Source organism: Oncorhynchus kisutch, unplaced genomic scaffold (genome assembly GCF_002021735.2).
Source record: "Oncorhynchus kisutch isolate 150728-3 unplaced genomic scaffold, Okis_V2 scaffold3334, whole genome shotgun sequence".
NCBI classification, from domain to species: Eukaryota; Metazoa; Chordata; class Actinopteri; order Salmoniformes; family Salmonidae; genus Oncorhynchus; species Oncorhynchus kisutch.
The window spans coordinates 352,816-370,909 of record NW_022265279.1 but is presented as its reverse complement, the minus strand read 5'-3'; the positions used below and the strand labels follow the sequence as shown (position 1 = coordinate 370,909).

General features: G+C 47.6%; 1 protein-coding gene across 3 annotated transcripts in view; it reads left to right on the top strand.

Moving 5' to 3' along the window:
• Positions 1–18,094, top strand: part of LOC109876485 (AP-3 complex subunit sigma-2) — a 137,485-nt gene that overhangs the window by 93,047 nt on the left and 26,344 nt on the right. For all 3 annotated transcript variants that reach the window (XM_031820390.1, XM_031820391.1, XM_031820392.1), the window contains exons 9-11: positions 2,503–2,568; positions 3,173–3,238; positions 9,026–9,201. In XM_031820390.1, coding sequence (XP_031676250.1) covers positions 2,503–2,568; positions 3,173–3,238; positions 9,026–9,201 — 308 coding nt within the window. The remainder of the gene's footprint in view (positions 1–2,502; positions 2,569–3,172; positions 3,239–9,025; positions 9,202–18,094) is intronic.

Here is an 18,094-nt window from a genome sequence, read left to right as displayed (position 1 = left end):
TCTCTCTCTGGTGTAGTAGGGAGATCCATGGTTACACCTTCTCTCTCTAGTGTAGTAGGGAGATCCATGGTTACACCTTCTCTCTGGTGTAGTAGGGAGCTCCATGGTTACACCTTCTCTCTGGAGTAGTAGAGAGCTCCATGGTTACACCTTCTCTCTAGTGTAGTAGTGAGCTCCATGGTTACACCTTCTCTCTCTAGTGTAGTAGGGAGCTCCATGGTTACACCTTCTCTCTCTGGTGTAGTAGGGAGATCCATGGTTACACCTTCTCTCTAGTGTTGTAGGGAGCTCCATGGTTAAACCTACTCTCTGGTGTAGTAGAGAGCTCCATGGTTACACCTTCTCTCTCTCTGGTGTAGTAGGGAGATCCATGGTTACACCTTCTCTCTCTGGTGTAGTAGGGAGATCCATGGTTACACCTTCTCTCTCTGGTGTAGTAGGGAGATCCATGGTTACACCTTCTCTAACCATGGAGCTCTCTACTACTCCAGAGAGAAGGTGTAACCATGGAGCTCCCTACTACACCAGAGAGAAGGTGTAACCATGGATATCCCTACTACACTCTAGTGTTGTAGGGAGCTCCATGGTTAAACCTACTCTCTGGTGTAGTAGAGAGCTCCATGGTTACACCTTCTCTCCCTCTGGTGTAGTAGAGAGCTCCATGGTTACACCTTCTCTCTCTGGTGTAGTAGAGAGCTCCATGGTTACACCTTCTCTCTAGTGTAGTAGGGAGCTCCATGGTTACACCTTCTCTCTCTGGTGTAGTAGAGAGCTCCATGGTTACACCTTCTCTCTCTGGTGTAGTAGAGAGCTCCATGGTTACACCTTCTCTCTCTGGTGTAGTAGAGAGCTCCATGGTTACACCTTCTCTCTCTGGTGTAGTAGGGAGCTCCATGGTTACACCTTCTCTCTGGTGTAGTAGGGAGATCCATGGTTACACCTTCTCTCTCTGGTGTAGTAGAGAGCTCCATGGTTACACCTTCTCTCTCTGGTGTAGTAGAGAGCTCCATGGTTACACCTTCTCTCTAGTGTAGTAGGGAGCTCCATGGTTACACCTTCTCTAGTGTAGTAGGGAGCTCCATGGTTACACCTTCTCTCTCTGGTGTAGTAGGGAGCTCCATGGTTACTCCTTCTCTCTCTGGTGTAGTAGGGAGATCCATGGTTACACCTTCTCTCTCTAGTGTAGTAGGGATATCCATGGTTACACCTTCTCTCTGGTGTAGTAGGGAGCTCCATGGTTACACCTTCTCTCTGGAGTAGTATAGAGCTCCATGGTTACACCTTCTCTCTAGTGTAGTAGTGAGCTCCATGGTTACACCTTCTCTCTCTGGTGTAGTAGGGAGCTCCATGGTTACTCCTTCTCTCTCTGGTGTAGTAGGGAGATCCATGGTTACACCTTCTCTCTCTAGTGTAGTAGGGAGATCCATGGTTACACCTTCTCTCTGGAGTAGTAGAGAGCTCCATGGTTACACCTTCTCTCTAGTGTAGTAGTGAGTTCCATGGTTACACCTTCTCTCTCTGGTGTAGCAGGGAGCTCCATGGTTACACCTTCTCTCTGGTGTAGTAGGGAACCCCATGGTTACACCGTCTCTCTCTGGTGTAGTAGGGAGCTCCATGGTTAAACCTTCTCTCTAGTGTAGTGTGTAGTAGCGAGCTCCATGGTTACACCTTCTCTCTCTAGTGTAGTAGGGAGCTCCATGGTTACACCTTCTCTCTCTGGTGTAGTAGGGTGCTCCATGGTTACACCTTTTCTCTAGTGTTGTAGGGAGCTCCATGGTTAAACCTACTCTCTGGTGTAGTAGAGAGCTCCATGGTTACACCTTCTCTCTAGTGTAGTAGGGAGCTCCATGGTTACACCTTCTCTCTAGTGTAGTAGGGAGCTCCATGGTTACACCTTCTCTCTAGTGTAGTAGAGAGATCCATGGTTACACCTTCTCTCTCTGGTGTAGTAGGGAGCTCCATGGTTACACCTTCTCTCTGGTGTAGTAGAGAGCTCCATGGTTACACCTTCTCTCTAGTGTAGTAGGGAGCTCCATGGTTACACCTTCTCTCTCTGGTGTAGTAGAGAGCTCCATGGTTACACCTTCTCTCTCTGGTGTAGTAGGGAGATCCATGGTTACACCTTCTCTCTCTGGTGTAGTAGGGAGCTACATGGTTAAACCTTCTCTCTAGTGTAGTAGGGAGCTCCATGGTTACACCTTCTCTTTGGTGTAGTAGGGAGCTCCATGGTTACACCTTCTCTCTGGTGTAGTAGTGAGCTCCATGGTTACACCTTCTCTCTCTGGTGTAGTAGGGAGCTCCATGGTTACACCTTCTCTCTGGTGTAGTAGGGAGCTCCATGGTTAAACCTTCTCTCTCTCTGGTGTAGTAGGGAGCTCCATGGTTACATCTACTCTCAAGTAAAGAGGTCCCAGAATATTTGTTGATCTGATTGGAAAAAAACCTTAAACTCCAATGTGACTGTTTTTCACTTTCTCAAATCCTGTGATCTCTTCCACCCAGGGTGCTGCAGTTCTGAGGATGCTTTCTGAGTTCCTGACAGAGCCGGTCTTCGCCAGAGGACTTAGTGTGAGTATTGTTACAATTTATTAACCAGAGGACTCACTGTGAGCATAGTTACAGTATATTAACCAGAGGACTCACTGTGAGTGTAGTTACAGTATATTAACCAGAGGACTCACTGTGAGTATAGTTACAGTATATTAACCAGAGGACTCACTGTGAGTATAGTCACAGTATATTAACCAGAGGACTCATTGTGAGTATATTAACCAGAGGACTCACTGTGAGTATACTAACCAGAGGACTCACTGTGAGTGTAGTTACAGTATATTAACCAGAGGACTCACTGTGAGTGTAGTTACAGTATATTAACCAGAGGACTCACTGTGAGTATAGTTACAGTATATTAACCAGAGGACTTACTGTGAGTATAGTTACAGAAGTCATCAGAGGTGGTCTACAGTATGTTGTCCAGGGGTCAGATGAGGTCGGTGGAGACAGCAGGGAATCAACCGACATCATGACACTTCTACCACTTCTCTCTCTCTCTCTCGCTCACTCTCACTCTCTCTCTCTCTCTCTCTCTCTCTCTCTCTCTCTCTCTCTCTCTCTCCCTCCTCTCTCTTTCCCTCCCGCTGCCTCTTTCCCCCTCTCCCCCTCTCTCTCTCAGTCATACCTGAATGAGTTTGCCTTCAACAACACAGTGTATTCAGATCTCTGGGATCATCTTCAGAAAGTAAGTTCTATTTTCTACCATTTATACAGTATAAATAGACCTCTATACTCTCTCTGTGATCTGTATACTATCTCTATGATCTGTATACTATCTCTATGATCTGTCTACTATCTCTATGATCTCCCTCTCTCCTCTCTGGGATCATCTTCACCATGGATACAGTATGATAAATAAACCTCTATACTATCTCTATGATCTGTATACTATCTCTATGATCTCCCTCTCTCCTCTCTGGGATCATCTTCACCATGGATACAGTATAAATAAACCTCTATACTATCTCTATGATCTGTATACTATCTCTATGATCTGTATACTATCTCTATGATCTCCCTCTCTCCTCTCTGGGATCATCTTCACCATGGATACAGTATAAATAAACCTCTATACTATCTCTATGATCTGTCTACTATCTCTATGATCTGTATACTATCTCTATGATCTCCCTCTCTCCTCTCTGGGATCATCTTAACCATGGATACAGTATGATAAATAGACCTCTATTCTATCTCTATGATCTGTCTACTATCTCTACGATCTGTATACTATCTCTATGATCTCCCTCTCTCCTCTCTGAGATCATCTTAACCATGGATACAGTATGATAAATAGACCTCTATTCTATCTCTATGATCTGTCTACTATCTCTATGATCTGTATACTATCTCTATGGTCTCCCTCTCTCCTCTCTGGGATCATCTTCACCATGGATACAGTATGATAAATAGACCTCTATTCTATCTCTATGATCTGTCTACTATCTCTATGATCTGTATACTATCTCTATGGTCTCCCTCTCTCCTCTCTGGGATCATCTTCACCATGGATACAGTATGATAAATAAACCTCTATACTATCTCTATGATCTGTCTACTATCTCTATGATCTCCCTCTCTCCTCTCTGGGATCATATTCACCATGGATACAGTATGATAAATAGACCTCTATACTATCTCTATGATCTGTCTACTATCTCTATGATCTGTCTACTATCTCTATGATCTCCCTCTCTCCTCTCTGGGATCATCTTCACCATGGATACAGTATGATAAATAGACCTCTATACTATCTCTATGATCTGTATACTATCTCTATGATCTCCCTCTCTCCTCTCTGGGATCATCTTCACCATGGATACAGTATGATAAATAAACCTCTATACTCTCTCTATGATCTGTATACTATCTCTATGATCTGTATACTATCTCTATGATCTCTCTCTCTCCTCTCTGGGATCATCTTCACCATGGATACAGTATGATAAATAAACCTCTATACTATCTCTATGATCTGTATACTATCTCTATGATCTCCCTCTCTCCTCTCTGGGATCATCTTCACCATGGATACTGTATGATAATTAAACCTCTATACTCTCTCTATGATCTGTATACTATCTCTATGATCTGTATACTATCTCTATGATCTCCCTCTCTCCTCTCTGGGATCATCTTCACCATGGATACTGTATGATAATTAAACCTCTATACTCTCTCTATGATCTGTATACTATCTCTATGATCTGTATACTATCTCTATGATCTCCCTCTCTCCTCTCTGGGATCATCTTCACCATGGATACAGTATGATAAATAAACCTCTATACTCTCTCTATGATCTGTCTCTCTATTATCTCATTTTCAATCTACAATTAGCTTTCTACTAAAATGAGTATTAAATATAATTGGGTATTGTGTGTGGAAAACCCCCTGTGGTTGAAATATGTTTTGAATGACCCTAGAGATGGTGCCGTTGTACTCTCTATCATTAAATCTGTCTTGAACGACCCTAGAGATGGTGCTGTTGTACTCTCTATCATTAAATCTGTCTTGAACGACCCTAGAGATGGTGCTGTTGTACTCTCTATCATTAAATCTGTCTTGAGCGACCCTAGAGATGGTGCCGTTGTACTCTCTATCATTAAATCTGTCTTGAACGACCCTAGAGATGGTGCCTTTCTACTCTCTATCATTAAATCTGTATTGAGCGACCCTAGAGATGGTGCCGTTGTACTCTCCTTCATTAAATCTGTCTTGAACGACCCTAGAGATGGTGCCGTTGTACTCTCTATCATTGAATCTGTCTTGAACGACCCTAGAGATGTTGCCGTTGTACTCTCTATCATTAAATCTGTCTTGAACGACCCTAGAGATGTTGCCATTGTACTCTCTATCATTACATCTGTCTTGAACGACCCTAAAGAAGGTGCCGTTGTACTCTCTATCTTTAAATCTGTCTTTAACGACCCTAGAGATTGTACCGTTGTACTCTCTATCATTAAATCTGTCTTGAACGACCCTAGAGATTGTGCCGTTGTACTCTCTATCATTAAATCTGTCTTGAACGACCCTAGAGATGGTGCCTTTCTACTCTCTATCATTAAATCTGTTCTGAACGACCCTAGAGATTGTGCCGTTGTACTCTCTATAATTAAATCTGTCTTGAACGACCCTAGAGATGGTGCCGTTGTACTCTCTATCATTAAATCTGTCTTGAACGACCCTAGAGATGGTGCCGTTGTACTCTCTATCATTAAATCAGTCTTGAGCGACCCTAGAGATTGTGCCGTTGTACTCTCTATCATTGAATTTTTTTATTTTTTTATTTTTTATTTCACCTTTATTTAACCAGGTAGGCTAGTTGAGAACACCTTTATTTAACCAGGTAGGCTAGTTGAGAACACCTTTATTTAACCAGGTAGGCCAGTTGAGAACACCTTTATTTAACCAGGTAGGCTAGTTGAGAACACCTTTATTTAACCAGGTAGGCCAGTTGAGAACACCTTTATTTAACCAGGTAGGCTAGTTGAGAACACCTTCATTTAACCAGGTAGGCTAGTTGAGAACACCTTCATTTAACCAGGTAGGCTGGTTGAGAACACCTTTATTTAACCAGGTAGGCTAGTTGAGAACACCTTTATTTAACCAGGTAGGCTAGTTGAGAACACCTTTATTTAACCAGGTAGGCTAGTTGAGAACACCTTTATTTAACCAGGTAGGCTAGTTGAGAACAAGTTCTCATTTGCAACTGCGACCTGGCCAAGATAAAGCATAGCAGTGTGAGCATACAACAAAGAGTTACACATGGAGTAAACAATTAACAAGTCAATAACACAGTAGAAAACGAAGGGGGGGTCTATATACAATGTGTGCAAAAGGCATGAGGAGGTAGGCAAATAATTACAATTTTGCAGATTAACACTGGAGTGATAAAAGATCAGATGGTCATGTACAGGTAGAGATATTGGTGTGCAGAAGAGCAGAAAAGTAAATAAATAGAAACAGTACGGGGATGAGGTAGGTGAAAAGGGTGGGCTATTTACCAATAGACTATGTACAGCTGCAGCGATCGGTTAGCTGCTCAGATAGCTGATGTTTGAAGTTGGTGAGGGAGATAAAAGTCTCCAACTTCAGCGATTTTTGCAATTCGTTCCAGTCACAGGCAGCAGAGTACTGGAACGAAAGGCGGCCAAATGAGGTGTTGGCTTTAGGGATGATCAGTGAGATACACCTGCTGGAGCGCGTGCTACGGATGGGTGTTGCCATCGTGACCAGTGAGCTGAGATAAGGCGGAGCTTTACCTAGCATGGACTTGTAGATGACCTGGAGCCAGTGGGTCTGGCGACGAATATGTAGCGAGGGCCAGCCGACTAGAGCATACAAGTCGCAGTGGTGGGTAGTATAAGGTGCTTTAGTGACAAAACGGATGGCACTGTGATAGACTGCATCCAGTTTGCTGAGTAGAGTGTTGGAAGCCATTTTGTAGATGACATCGCCGAAGTCGAGGATCGGTAGGATAGTCAGTTTTACTAGGGTAAGCTTGGCGGCTTGAGTGAAGGAGGCTTTGTTGCGGAATAGAAAGCCGACTCTTGATTTGATTTTCGATTGGAGATGTTTGATATGAGTCTGGAAGGAGAGTTTGCAGTCTAGCCAGACACCTAGGTACTTATAGACGTCCACATATTCTAGGTCGGAACCATCCAGGGTGGTGATGCTAGTCGGGCATGCAGGTGCAGGCAGCGACCGGTTGAAAAGCATGCATTTGGTTTTACTAGCGTTTAAGAGCAGTTGGAGGCCACGGAAGGAGTGTTGTATGGCATTGAAGCTTGTTTGGAGGTTAGATAGCACAGTGTCCAAAGACGGGCCGAAAGTATATAGAATGGTGTCGTCTGCGTAGAGGTGGATCAGGGAATCGCCCGCAGCAAGAGCAACATCATTGATATACACAGAGAAAAGAGTCGGCCCGAGAATTGAACCCTGTGGCACCCCCATAGAGACTGCCAGAGGACCGGACAGCATGCCCTCCGATTTGACACACTGAACTCTGTCTGCAAAGTAATTGGTGAACCAGGCAAGGCAGTCATCCGAAAAACCGAGGCTACTGAGTCTGCCGATAAGAATATGGTGATTGACAGAGTCGAAAAGCCTTGGCGAGGTCGATGAAGACGGCTGCACAGTACTGTCTTTTATCGATGGCGGTTATGATGTCGTTTAGTACCTTGAGTGTGGCTGAGGTGCACCCATGACCGGCTCGGAAACCAGATTGCACAGCGGAGAAGGTACGGTGGGATTCGAGATGGTCAGTGACCTGTTTGTTGACTTGGCTTTCGAAGACCTTAGATAGGCAGGGCAGGATGGATATAGGTCTGTAACAGTTTGGGTCCAGGGTGTCTCCCCCTTTGAAGAGGGGGATGACTGCGGCAGCTTTCCAATCCTTGGGGATCTCAGACGAGATGAAAGAGAGGTTGAACAGGCTGGTAATAGGGGTTGCGACAATGGTGGCAGATAGTTTCAGAAATAGAGGGTCCAGATTGTCAAGCCCAGCTGATTTGTACGGGTCCAGGTTTTGCAGCTCTTTCAGAACATCTGCTATCTGGATTTGGGTAAAGGAGAACCTGGAGAGGCTTGGGCGAGGAGCTGCGGGGGGGGCGGAGCTGTTGGCCGAGGTTGAAGTAGCCAGGCGGAAGGCATGGCCAGCCGTTGAGAAATGCTTATTGAAGTTTTCGATAATCATGGATTTATCAGTGGTGACCGTGTTACCTAGCCTCAGTGCAGTGGGCAGCTGGGAGGAGGTGCTCTTGTTCTCCATGGACTTCACAGTGTCCCAGAACTTTTTGGAGTTGGAGCTACAGGATGCAAACTTCTGCCTGAAGAAGCTGGCCTTAGCTTTCCTGACTGACTGCGTGTATTGGTTCCGGACTTCCCTGAACAGTTGCATATCACGGGGACTATTCGATGCTATTGCAGTCCGCCACAGGATGTTTTTGTGCTGGTCGAGGGCAGTCAGGTCTGGGGTGAACCAAGGGCTGTATCTGTTCTTAGTTCTGCATTTTTTGAACGGAGCATGCTTATCTAAAATGGTGAGGAAGTTACTTTTAAAGAATGACCAGGCATCCTCAACTGACGGGATGAGGTCAATGTCCTTCCAGGATACCCGGGCCAGGTCGATTAAATCTGTCTTGAACGACCCTAGAGATGGTGCCGTTGTACTCTCTATCATTAAATCTGTCTTGAACGACCCTAGAGATGGTGCCGTTGTACTCTCTATCATTAAATCAGTCTTGAGCGACCCTAGAGATTGTGCCGTTGTACTCTCTATCATTAAATCTGTCTTGAACGACCCTAGAGATGGTGCCTTTCTACTCTCTATCATTAAATCTGTTCTGAACGACCCTAGAGATGGTGCCGTTGTACTCTCTATCATTAAATCTGTCTTGAATGACCCTAGAGATGGTGCCGTTGTACACTCCTTCATTAAGGTGTTGTTATGTGTTCCATCCTCTGACAGGCAGTCCTCACCACTCCAGGGATGAGTCTACCTCACACAGTGCATGACATCATGAACCGCTGGATCCTTCAGATGGGCTTCCCAGTGGTTACCATAGATACGGCCACGGGACACATTACCCAGAAGCACTTCCTCCTGGACCCTGACTCTGTAGTGGACAGACCCTCTCCATACAAGTAAATATTCTTCTTGAGCTCATTTCTGTAATGCTGTTTTACCATAGACCAGGGGTGGCAGGTAGCATAGAGGTTAAGAGCGTTGGGCCAGTGACTGAAAGGTTGCCGTTTGTAATCCCCGAGCCGTTCTGCCCAGTTAACCCCTAACAACAAGGCAGTTAAGCTCCAAAACAATGCAGTTAACCCCCAACAACAAGGCAGTTAACCCCCAAAAACAATGCAGTTAACCCCCAACAACAAGGCAGTTAACCCCCAACAACAAGGCAGTTAACCCCCAACGACAAGGCAGTTAACCCCGAACAACAAGTCAGTTAACCCCCAACAACAAGGCAGTTAACCCCCAACAACAAGGCAGTTAACCCTGAACAACAAGGCAGTTAACCCCCAACAACAAGTCAGTTAACCCCCAACAACAAGGCAGTTAACCCTGAACAACAAGGCAGTTAATCCCCAACAACAGGGAAGTTAACCCCCAACAGCAAGGCAAGTAACCCCCTGCAGCAAGGCAGTTCGTTAACCCCCAACAACAAGGCAATTGGTTAACCCCCAACAACAAGGCAATTAGTTAACCCCCAACAACAAGGCAGTTAACCCCCAACAACAAATAAAATAAAATAAAATAAAATAAAATGTTATTTGTCACATACACATGGTTAGCAGATGTTAATGCGAGTGTAGCGAAATGCTTGTGCTTCTAGTTCCGACAATGCAGTAATAACCAACAAGTAATCTAGCTAACAATTCCAAAACTACTGTCATACACTTGTGTGTATAAGGGGATAAAGAATATGTACATAAAGATATATGAGTGAGTGATGGTACAGAGCGGCATAGGCAAGATACAGTAGATGGTATCGAGTACAGTATATACATATGAGATGAGTATGTAAACAAAGTGGCATAGTTAAAGTGGCTAGTGATACATGTATTACATGAAGATGCAGTAGATGATATAGAGTACAGTATATACGTATACATATGAGATTAATAATGTAGGGTATGTAAACATTATATTAGGTAGCATTGTTTAAAGTGGCTAGTGATATATTTTACATCATTTCCCATCATTTCCCATTATTAAAGTGGCTGGAGTTGAGTCAGTGTGTTGGCAGCAGCCACTCAATGTTAGTGGTGGCTGTTTAACAGTCTGATGGCCTTGAGATAGAAGCTGTTTTTCAGTCTCTCGGCCCCAGCTTTGATGCACCTGTACTGACCTCACCTTCTGGATGATAGCGGGGTGAACAGGCAGTGGCTCGGGTGGTTGTTGTCCTTGATGATCTTTATGGCCTTCCTGTAACATCGGGTGGTGTAGGTGTCCTGGAGGGCAGGTAGTTTGCCCCCGGTGATGCGTTGTGCAGACCTCACTACCCTCTGGAGAGCCTTACGGTTGTGGGCGGAGCAGTTGCCGTACCAGGCGGTGATACAGCCCGCCAGGATGCTCTCGATTGTGCATCTGTAGAAGTTTGTGAGTGCTTTTGGTGACAAGCCGAATTTCTTCAGCCTCCTGAGGTTGAAGAGGCGCTGCTGCGCCTTCTTCACGATGCTGTCTGTGTGGGTGGACCAATTCAGTTTGTCTGTGATGTGTATGCCGAGGAACTTAAAACTTGCTACCCTCTCCACTACTGTTCCATCGATGTGGATAGGGGGGTGTTCCCTCTGCTGTTTCCTGAAGTCCACAATCATCTCCTTAGTTTTGTTGACGTTGAGTGTGAGGTTATTTTCCTGACACCACACTCCGAGGGCCCTCACCTCCTCCCTGTAGGCCATCTCGTCGTTGTTGGTAATCAAGCCTACCACTGTTGTGTCGTCCGCAAACTTGATGATAGAGTTGGAGGCGTGCGGGGCTCAGAACGCACACCCTTGTGGGGCCCCAGTGTTGAGGATCAGCGGGGTGGAGATGTTGTTGCCTACCCTCACCACCTGGGGGCGGCCCGTCAGGAAGTCCAGTACCCAGTTGCACAGGGTGGGGTCGAGACCCAGGGTCTCGAGCTTGATGACGAGCTTGGAGGGTACTATGGTGTTAAATGCCAAGCTGTAGTCGATGAACAGCATTCTCACATAGGTATTCCTCTTGTCCAGATGGGTTAGGGCAGTGTGCAGTGTGGTTGAGATTGCATCGTCTGTGGACCTATTTGGGCGGTAAGCAAATTGGAGTGGGTCTAGGGTGTCAGGTAGGTTGGAGGTGATATGGTCCTTGACTAGTCTCTCAAAGCACTTCATGATGACGGAAGTGAGTGCTACGGGGCGGTAGTCGTTTAGCTCAGTTACCTTAGCTTTCTTGGGAACAGGAACAATGGTGGCCCTCTTGAAGCATGTGGGAACAGCAGACTGGGATAGGGATTGGTTGAATATGTCCGTAAACACACCAGCCAGCTGGTCTGCGCATGCTCTGAGGGCGCGGCTGGGGATGCCGTCTGGGCCTGTAGCCTTGCGAGGGTTAACACATTTAAATGTTTTACTCACCTCGGCTGCAGTGAAGGAGAGGCCGCATGTTTTGGTTGCAGGCCATGTCAGTGGCACTGTATTGTCCTCAAAGCGGGCAAAAAAGTTATTTAGTCTGCCTGGGAGCAAGAAATCCTGGTCCGTGACGGGGCTGGTTTTCTTTTTGTAATCCGTGATTGACTGTAGACCCTGCCACATACCTCTTGTGTCTGACCCGTGAATTGAGATTCTACTTTGTCTCTATACTGACGCTTAGCTTGTTTGATTGCCTTGCGGAGGGAATAGCTACACTGTTTGTATTCGGTCATGTTACCGGTCACCTTGCCATGATTAAAAGCAGTGGTTCGCGCTTTCAGTTTCACGCGAATGCTGCCATCAATCCACGGTTTCTGGTTTGGGAATGTTTTAATCGACATCTTCAACGCACGTTCTAATGAACTCGCACACCGAATCAGCGTATTCGTCAATGTTGTTGTCTGACGCAATACGAAACATATCCCAGTCCACGTGATGGAAGCAGTCTTGGAGTGTGGAATCAGATTGGTCAGACCAGCGTTGAACAGACCTCAGCGTGGGAGCTTCTTGTTTTAGTTTCTGTCTGTAGGCAGGGATCAACAAAATGGAGTCGCGGTCAGCTTTTCCGAAAGGAGGGTGGGGCAGGGCCTTATATGCGTCGCGGAAGTTAGAATAGCAGTGATCCAAGGTTTTGCCAGCCCTGGTTGCGCAATCGATATGCTGATACAATTGAGGGAGTCTTGTTTTCAGATTAGCCTTGTTAAAATCCCCAGCTACAATGAATGCAGCCTCAGGATGTATGGATTCCAGTTTGCAAAGAGTCAAATAAAGTTCGTTCAGAGCCATCGATGTGTCTGCTTGGGGGGGAATATATACAGCTGTGATTACAATCGAAGAGAATTCCCTTGGTAGATAATGCGGTCGACATTTGATTGTGAGGAATTCTAAATCAGGTGAACAGAAGGACTTGAGTTCCTGTATGCTTTTGTGACCACATCACATCTCGTTAGCCATAAGGCATACGCCCCCGCCCCTCTTTTTACCAGAAAGATGTTTGTTTCTGTCGACGCGATGCGTGGTAAACCAGCTGGCTGCACCGACTCCGATAGCGTCTCTCCAGTGAGCCATGTTTCCGTGAAGCAAAGAACGTTACAGTCTCTGATGTCCCTCTGAAATGCTACCCTTGCTCAGATTTCATCAACCTTGTTGTCAAGAGACTGGACCTTGGCGAGAAGTATACTGGGGAGTGGTGCACGATGTGCCCATCTCCGGAGTCTGACCAGAAGACCGCTACGTTTCCCTCTTTTACGAAGTCGTTTTTTTGGGTCGCCGGCTGGGATCCATTCCGTTGTCCTGGGTGAAAGGCAGAACACAGGATCCGCTTCGCGAAAGTCATATTCTTGGTCGTACTGATGGTGAGTTGACGCTGATCTTATATTCAGTAGTTCTTCTCGACTGTATGTAATGAAACCTAAGATGACCTGGGGTACCAATGTAAGAAATAACACATAAAAAAACAAAAAACTGCATAGTTTCCTAGGAACGCGAAGCGAGGCGGCCATCTGTCGGTGCCGGAAGTTCAGTTAAGGCAGTTAACCCCCAACAACAGGGTAGTTAAACCCCAACAGCAAGGCAGTTAACCCCCAACAGCAAGGCAAATAACCCCCAACACCAAGCCAGCTAAACCCCAACAGCAAGGCAGTTAACCAACCCCCTGCAGCAAGGCAGTTAGTTAACCCCCTGCAGCAAGCCAGTTAGTTAACCCCCTGCAGCAAGGCAGTTAACCAACCCCCTGCAGCAAGGCAGTTAACCGACCCCCTGCAGCAAGGCAGTTAACCAACCCCCTGCAGCAAGGCAGTTAACCGACCCCCTGCAGCAAGGCAGTTAACCAACCCCCTGCAGCAAGGCAGTTAACCAACCCCCTGCAGCAAGGCAGTTAACCAACCCCCTGCAGCAAGGCAGTTAACCAACCCCCTGCAGCAAGGCAGTTAACCAACCCCCTGCAGCAAGGCAGTTAACCAACCCCCTGCAGCAAGGCAGTTAACCAACCCCCTGCAGCAAGGCAGTTAACCAACCCCCTGCAGCAAGGCAGTTAACCAACCCCCTGCAGCAAGGCAGTTAACCAACCCCCTGCAGCAAGGCAGTTAACCAACCCCCTGCAGCAAGGCAGTTAACCAACCCCCTGCAGCAAGGCAGTTAACCAACCCCCTGCAGCAAGGCAGTTAACCAACCCCCTGCAGCAAGGCAGTTAACCAACCCCCTGCAGCAAGGCAGTTAACCAACCCCCTGCAGCAAGGCAGTTAACCAACCCCCTGCAGCAAGGCAGTTAACCAACCCCCTGCAGCAAGGCAGTTAACCAACCCCCTGCAGCAAGGCAGTTAACCAACCCCCTGCAGCAAGGCAGTTAACCGACCCCCTGCAGCAAGGCAGTTAACCAACCCCCTGCAGAAAGGCATTTAACCAACCCCCTGCAGCAAGGCAGTTAACCAACCCCCTGCAGCAAGGCAGTTAACCGACCCCCTGCAGCAAGGCAGTTAACCAACCCCCTGCAGCAAGGCAGTTAACCGACCCCCTGCAGCAAGGCAGTTAACCAACCCCCTGCAGAAAGGCAGTTAACCAACCCCCTGCAGCAAGGCAGTTAACCAACCCCCTGCAGCAAGGCAGTTAACCGACCCCCTGCAGCAAGGCAGTTAACCAACCCCCTGCAGCAAGGCAGTTAACCGACCCCCTGCAGCAAGGCAGTTAACCAACCCCCTGCAGCAAGGCAGTTAACCGACCCCCTGCAGCAAGGCAGTTAGTTAACCCCCTGCAGCAAGGCAGATAGTTAACCCCCTGCAGCAAGGCAGTTAGTTCACCCCCTGCAGCAAGGCAGTTAGTTAACCCCCCGCAGCAAATCAAATCAAATCAAATGTATTTATATAGCCCTTTGTACATCAGCTGATATCTCAAAGTGCTGTACAGAAACCCAGCCTAAAACCCCAAACAGCAAGCAATGCAGGTGTAGAAGCACAGTGGCTAGGAAAAACTCCCTAGGAAGGCCAAAACATAGGAAGAAACCTATAGAGGAACCAGGCTATGTGGGGAGGCAAGTCCTCATCTGGCTGTGCCGGGTGGAGATTATAACAGAACATGGCCAAGATGTTCAAATGTTCATAAATGACCAGCATGGTCAAATAATAATAATCACAGGCAGAACAGTTGAAACTGGAGCAGCAGCACAGCCAGGTGGACTGGGGACAGCAAGGAGTCATCATGTCAGGTAGTCCTGAGGCATGGTCCTAGGGCTCAGGTCCTCCGAGAGAGAGAAAGAAAGAGAGAATTAGAGAGAGCATACTTAAATTCACACAGGACACCGGATAGGACAGGAGAAGTACTCCAGATATAACAAACTGACCCTAGCCCCCGACACATAAACTCCTGCAGCATAAATACTGGAGGCTGAGACAGGAGAGGTCAGGAGACACTGTGGCCCCATCCGATGACACCCCCAGACAGGGCCAAACAGGAAGGATATTACCCCACCCACTTTGCCAAAGCACAGCAAGGCAGTTAGTTAACCCCCAACAACAAGGCAGTTAGTTAGCCCCCAACAGCAAGGCAGTTAGTTAACCCCCAACAACAAGGCAGTTAGTTAACCCCCAACAGCCTGGGGTTAAGGAGGGGTTTGTACATACTGGGGTTAAGCAGGGGTTAGTACAGCCTGGGGTTAAGGACGGGTTAGTATAGTCTGGGGTTAAGGAGGGGTTAGTATAGTCTGGGGTGAAGGAGGGGTTAGTACAGCCTGGGGTTAAGGAGGGGTTAGTACAGCCTGGGGTTAAGGAGGGGTTAGTACAGCCTGGGGTTAAGGACGGGTTAGTATAGTCTGGGGTTAAGGAGGGGTTAGTATAGTCTGGGGTGAAGGAGGGGTTAGTACAGCCTGGGGTTAAGGAGGGGTTAGTACAGCCTGGGGTTAAGGAGGGGTTAGTATAGTCTGGGGTTAGTACAGCCTGGGGTTAGTACAGTCTGGGGTTAAGGAGGGGTTAGTACAGCCTGGGGTTAAGGAGGGGTTATTACATACTGGGGTTAGTACAGCCTGGGGTTAAGGAGGGGTTAGTACAGCCTGGGGTTAGTACAGCCTGGGGTTAAGGAGGGATTAGTACAGCCTGGGGTTAAGGAGGGGTTAGTACAGCCTGGGGTTAAGGATGGGTTAGTACAGCTTGGGGTTAAGGAGGGGTTAGTACAGCCTGGGGTTAGTACAGCCTGGGGTTAAGGAGGGGTTAATACAACCTGGGGTTAGTACAGCCTGGGGTTGAGGAGGGGTTAGTATAGTCTGGGGTTAAGAAGGGGTTAGGGTTAGGGTTAGTACAGCCTGGGGTTAAGTAGGGGTTAGTATAGTCTGGGGTTAAGGAGGGGTTAGTACAGCCTGGGGTTAAGGAGGGGTTAGTACAGCCTGGGGTTAAGGAGGGGTTAATACAACCTGGGGTTAGTACAGCCTGGGGTTAAGGAGGGGTTAGTATAGTCTGGGGTTAAGGAGGGGTTAGTATAGTATGGGGTTAGTTTAGACTGGGGATAAGGAGGGGCTAGTATAGTCTGGGGTTAAGGAGGGGTTTGTTTAGACTAGGGAGGGGTTTAGACTAAGGAGGGGTTAGTACAGCCTGGGGTTAAGGAGGGGTTAGTACAGCCTGGGGTTAGTATAGTCTGGGGTTAAGGAGGGGTTAGTTCAGCCTGAGGTTAAGGAGGGGTTGGTACAGCCTGGGGTTAGTATTGTCTGGGGTTAAGGAGGGGTTGGTACAGTCTGGGGTTAAGAAGGGGTTAGTACAGCCTGGGGTTGAGGAGGGGTTTGTACATACTGGGGTTAGTACAGCCTGTGGTTAGTATAGTCTGGGGTTAAGGAGGGGTTGGTACAGCCTGGGGTTAGTATAGTCTGAGGTTAAGGATGGGTTAGTATAGTCTGGGGTTAAGGAGGGGTTAGTGCAGCCTGGGTTTAAGGAGGGGTTAGTACAGCCTGGGGTTAAGGAGGGGTTAGTACAGCCTGGGGTTAGTTTAGACTGGGGATAAGGAGGGGTTAGTATAGTCTGGGGTTAAGGAGGGGTTAGTACAGCCTGGGGTTAAGGAGGGGTTAGTATAGTCTGGGGTTAGTACAGCCTGGGGTTAGTACAGGAGGGGTTAGTACAGCCTGGGGTTAAGAAGGGGTTAGTATAGCCTGGGGTTAAGGAGGAGTTAGTATAGTCTGGGGTTAGTACAGCCTGGTGTTAAGGAGGGATTAGTACAGCCTGGAATTAAGGGGGAGTTAGTATAGTCTGGGGTTAGTACCGCCTGGGGTTAAGGAGGGGTACGTACAGCCTGGGGTTAAGGAGGGGTTAGTACAGCCTGGGGTTGAGGAGGGGTTAGTACATACTGGGGTTAAGGAGGGGTTAGTATAGTCTGGGGTTAAGGAGGGGTTAGTACATACTGGGGTTAGTACAGCCTGGGGTTAAGGAGGGGTTAGTACAGTCTGGGGTTAGTACAGCCTGGGCTTAAGGAGGGGTTAGTACACTCTGGAGTTAAGGAGGGGTTAGTACAGTCTGGGGTTAAGGAGGGGTTAGTTTAGCCTTGGGTTAAGGAGGGGTTAATACATGCTGGGGTTAGCACAGCCTGGGGTTAGTATAGTCTGGGGTTAAGGAGAGGTTTGTACAGCCTGGGGTTAAGGAGGGGTTAGTACAGCCTGGGGTTAGTAGAGTCTGGGGTTAGTACAGCCTGGGGTTAGTACAGCCCGGGGTTAAGGAGGGGTTAGTACAGCCCGTGGTTAGTATAGTCTGGGGTTAGTACAGCCTGGGGTTAGTATAGTCTGGGGTTAAAGAGGGGTTAGTTCAGCCTGGGGTTAAGGAGGGGTTAGTACAGCCTGGGGTTAAGGAGGGGTTAGTACAGCCTGGGGTTAGTATAGTCTGGGGTTAAGGAGGGGTTAGTTCAGCCTGAGGTTAAGGAGGGGTTGGTACAGCCTGGGGTTAGTATTGTCTGGGGTTAAGGAGGGGTTGGTACAGTCTGGGGTTAAGAAGGGGTTAGTACAGCCTGGGGTTGAGGAGGGGTTAGTACATACTGGGGTTAGTACAGCCTGTGGTTAGTATAGTCTGGGGTTAAGGAGGGGTTGGTACAGCCTGGGGTTAGTATAGTCTGAGGTTAAGGATGGGTTAGTATAGTCTGGGGTTAAGGAGGGGTTAGTGCAGCCTGGGTTTAAGGAGGGGTTAGTACAGCCTGGGGTTAAGGAGGGGTTAGTACAGCCTGGGGTTAGTTTAGACTGGGGATAAGGAGGGGTTAGTATAGTCTGGGGTTAAGGAGGGGTTAGTACAGCCTGGGGTTAAGGAGGGGTTAGTATAGTCTGGGGTTAGTACAGCCTGGGGTTAGTACAGTCTGGGGTTAAGGAGGGGTTAGTACAGCCTGGGGTTAAGGAGGGGTTATTACATACTGGGGTTAGTACAGC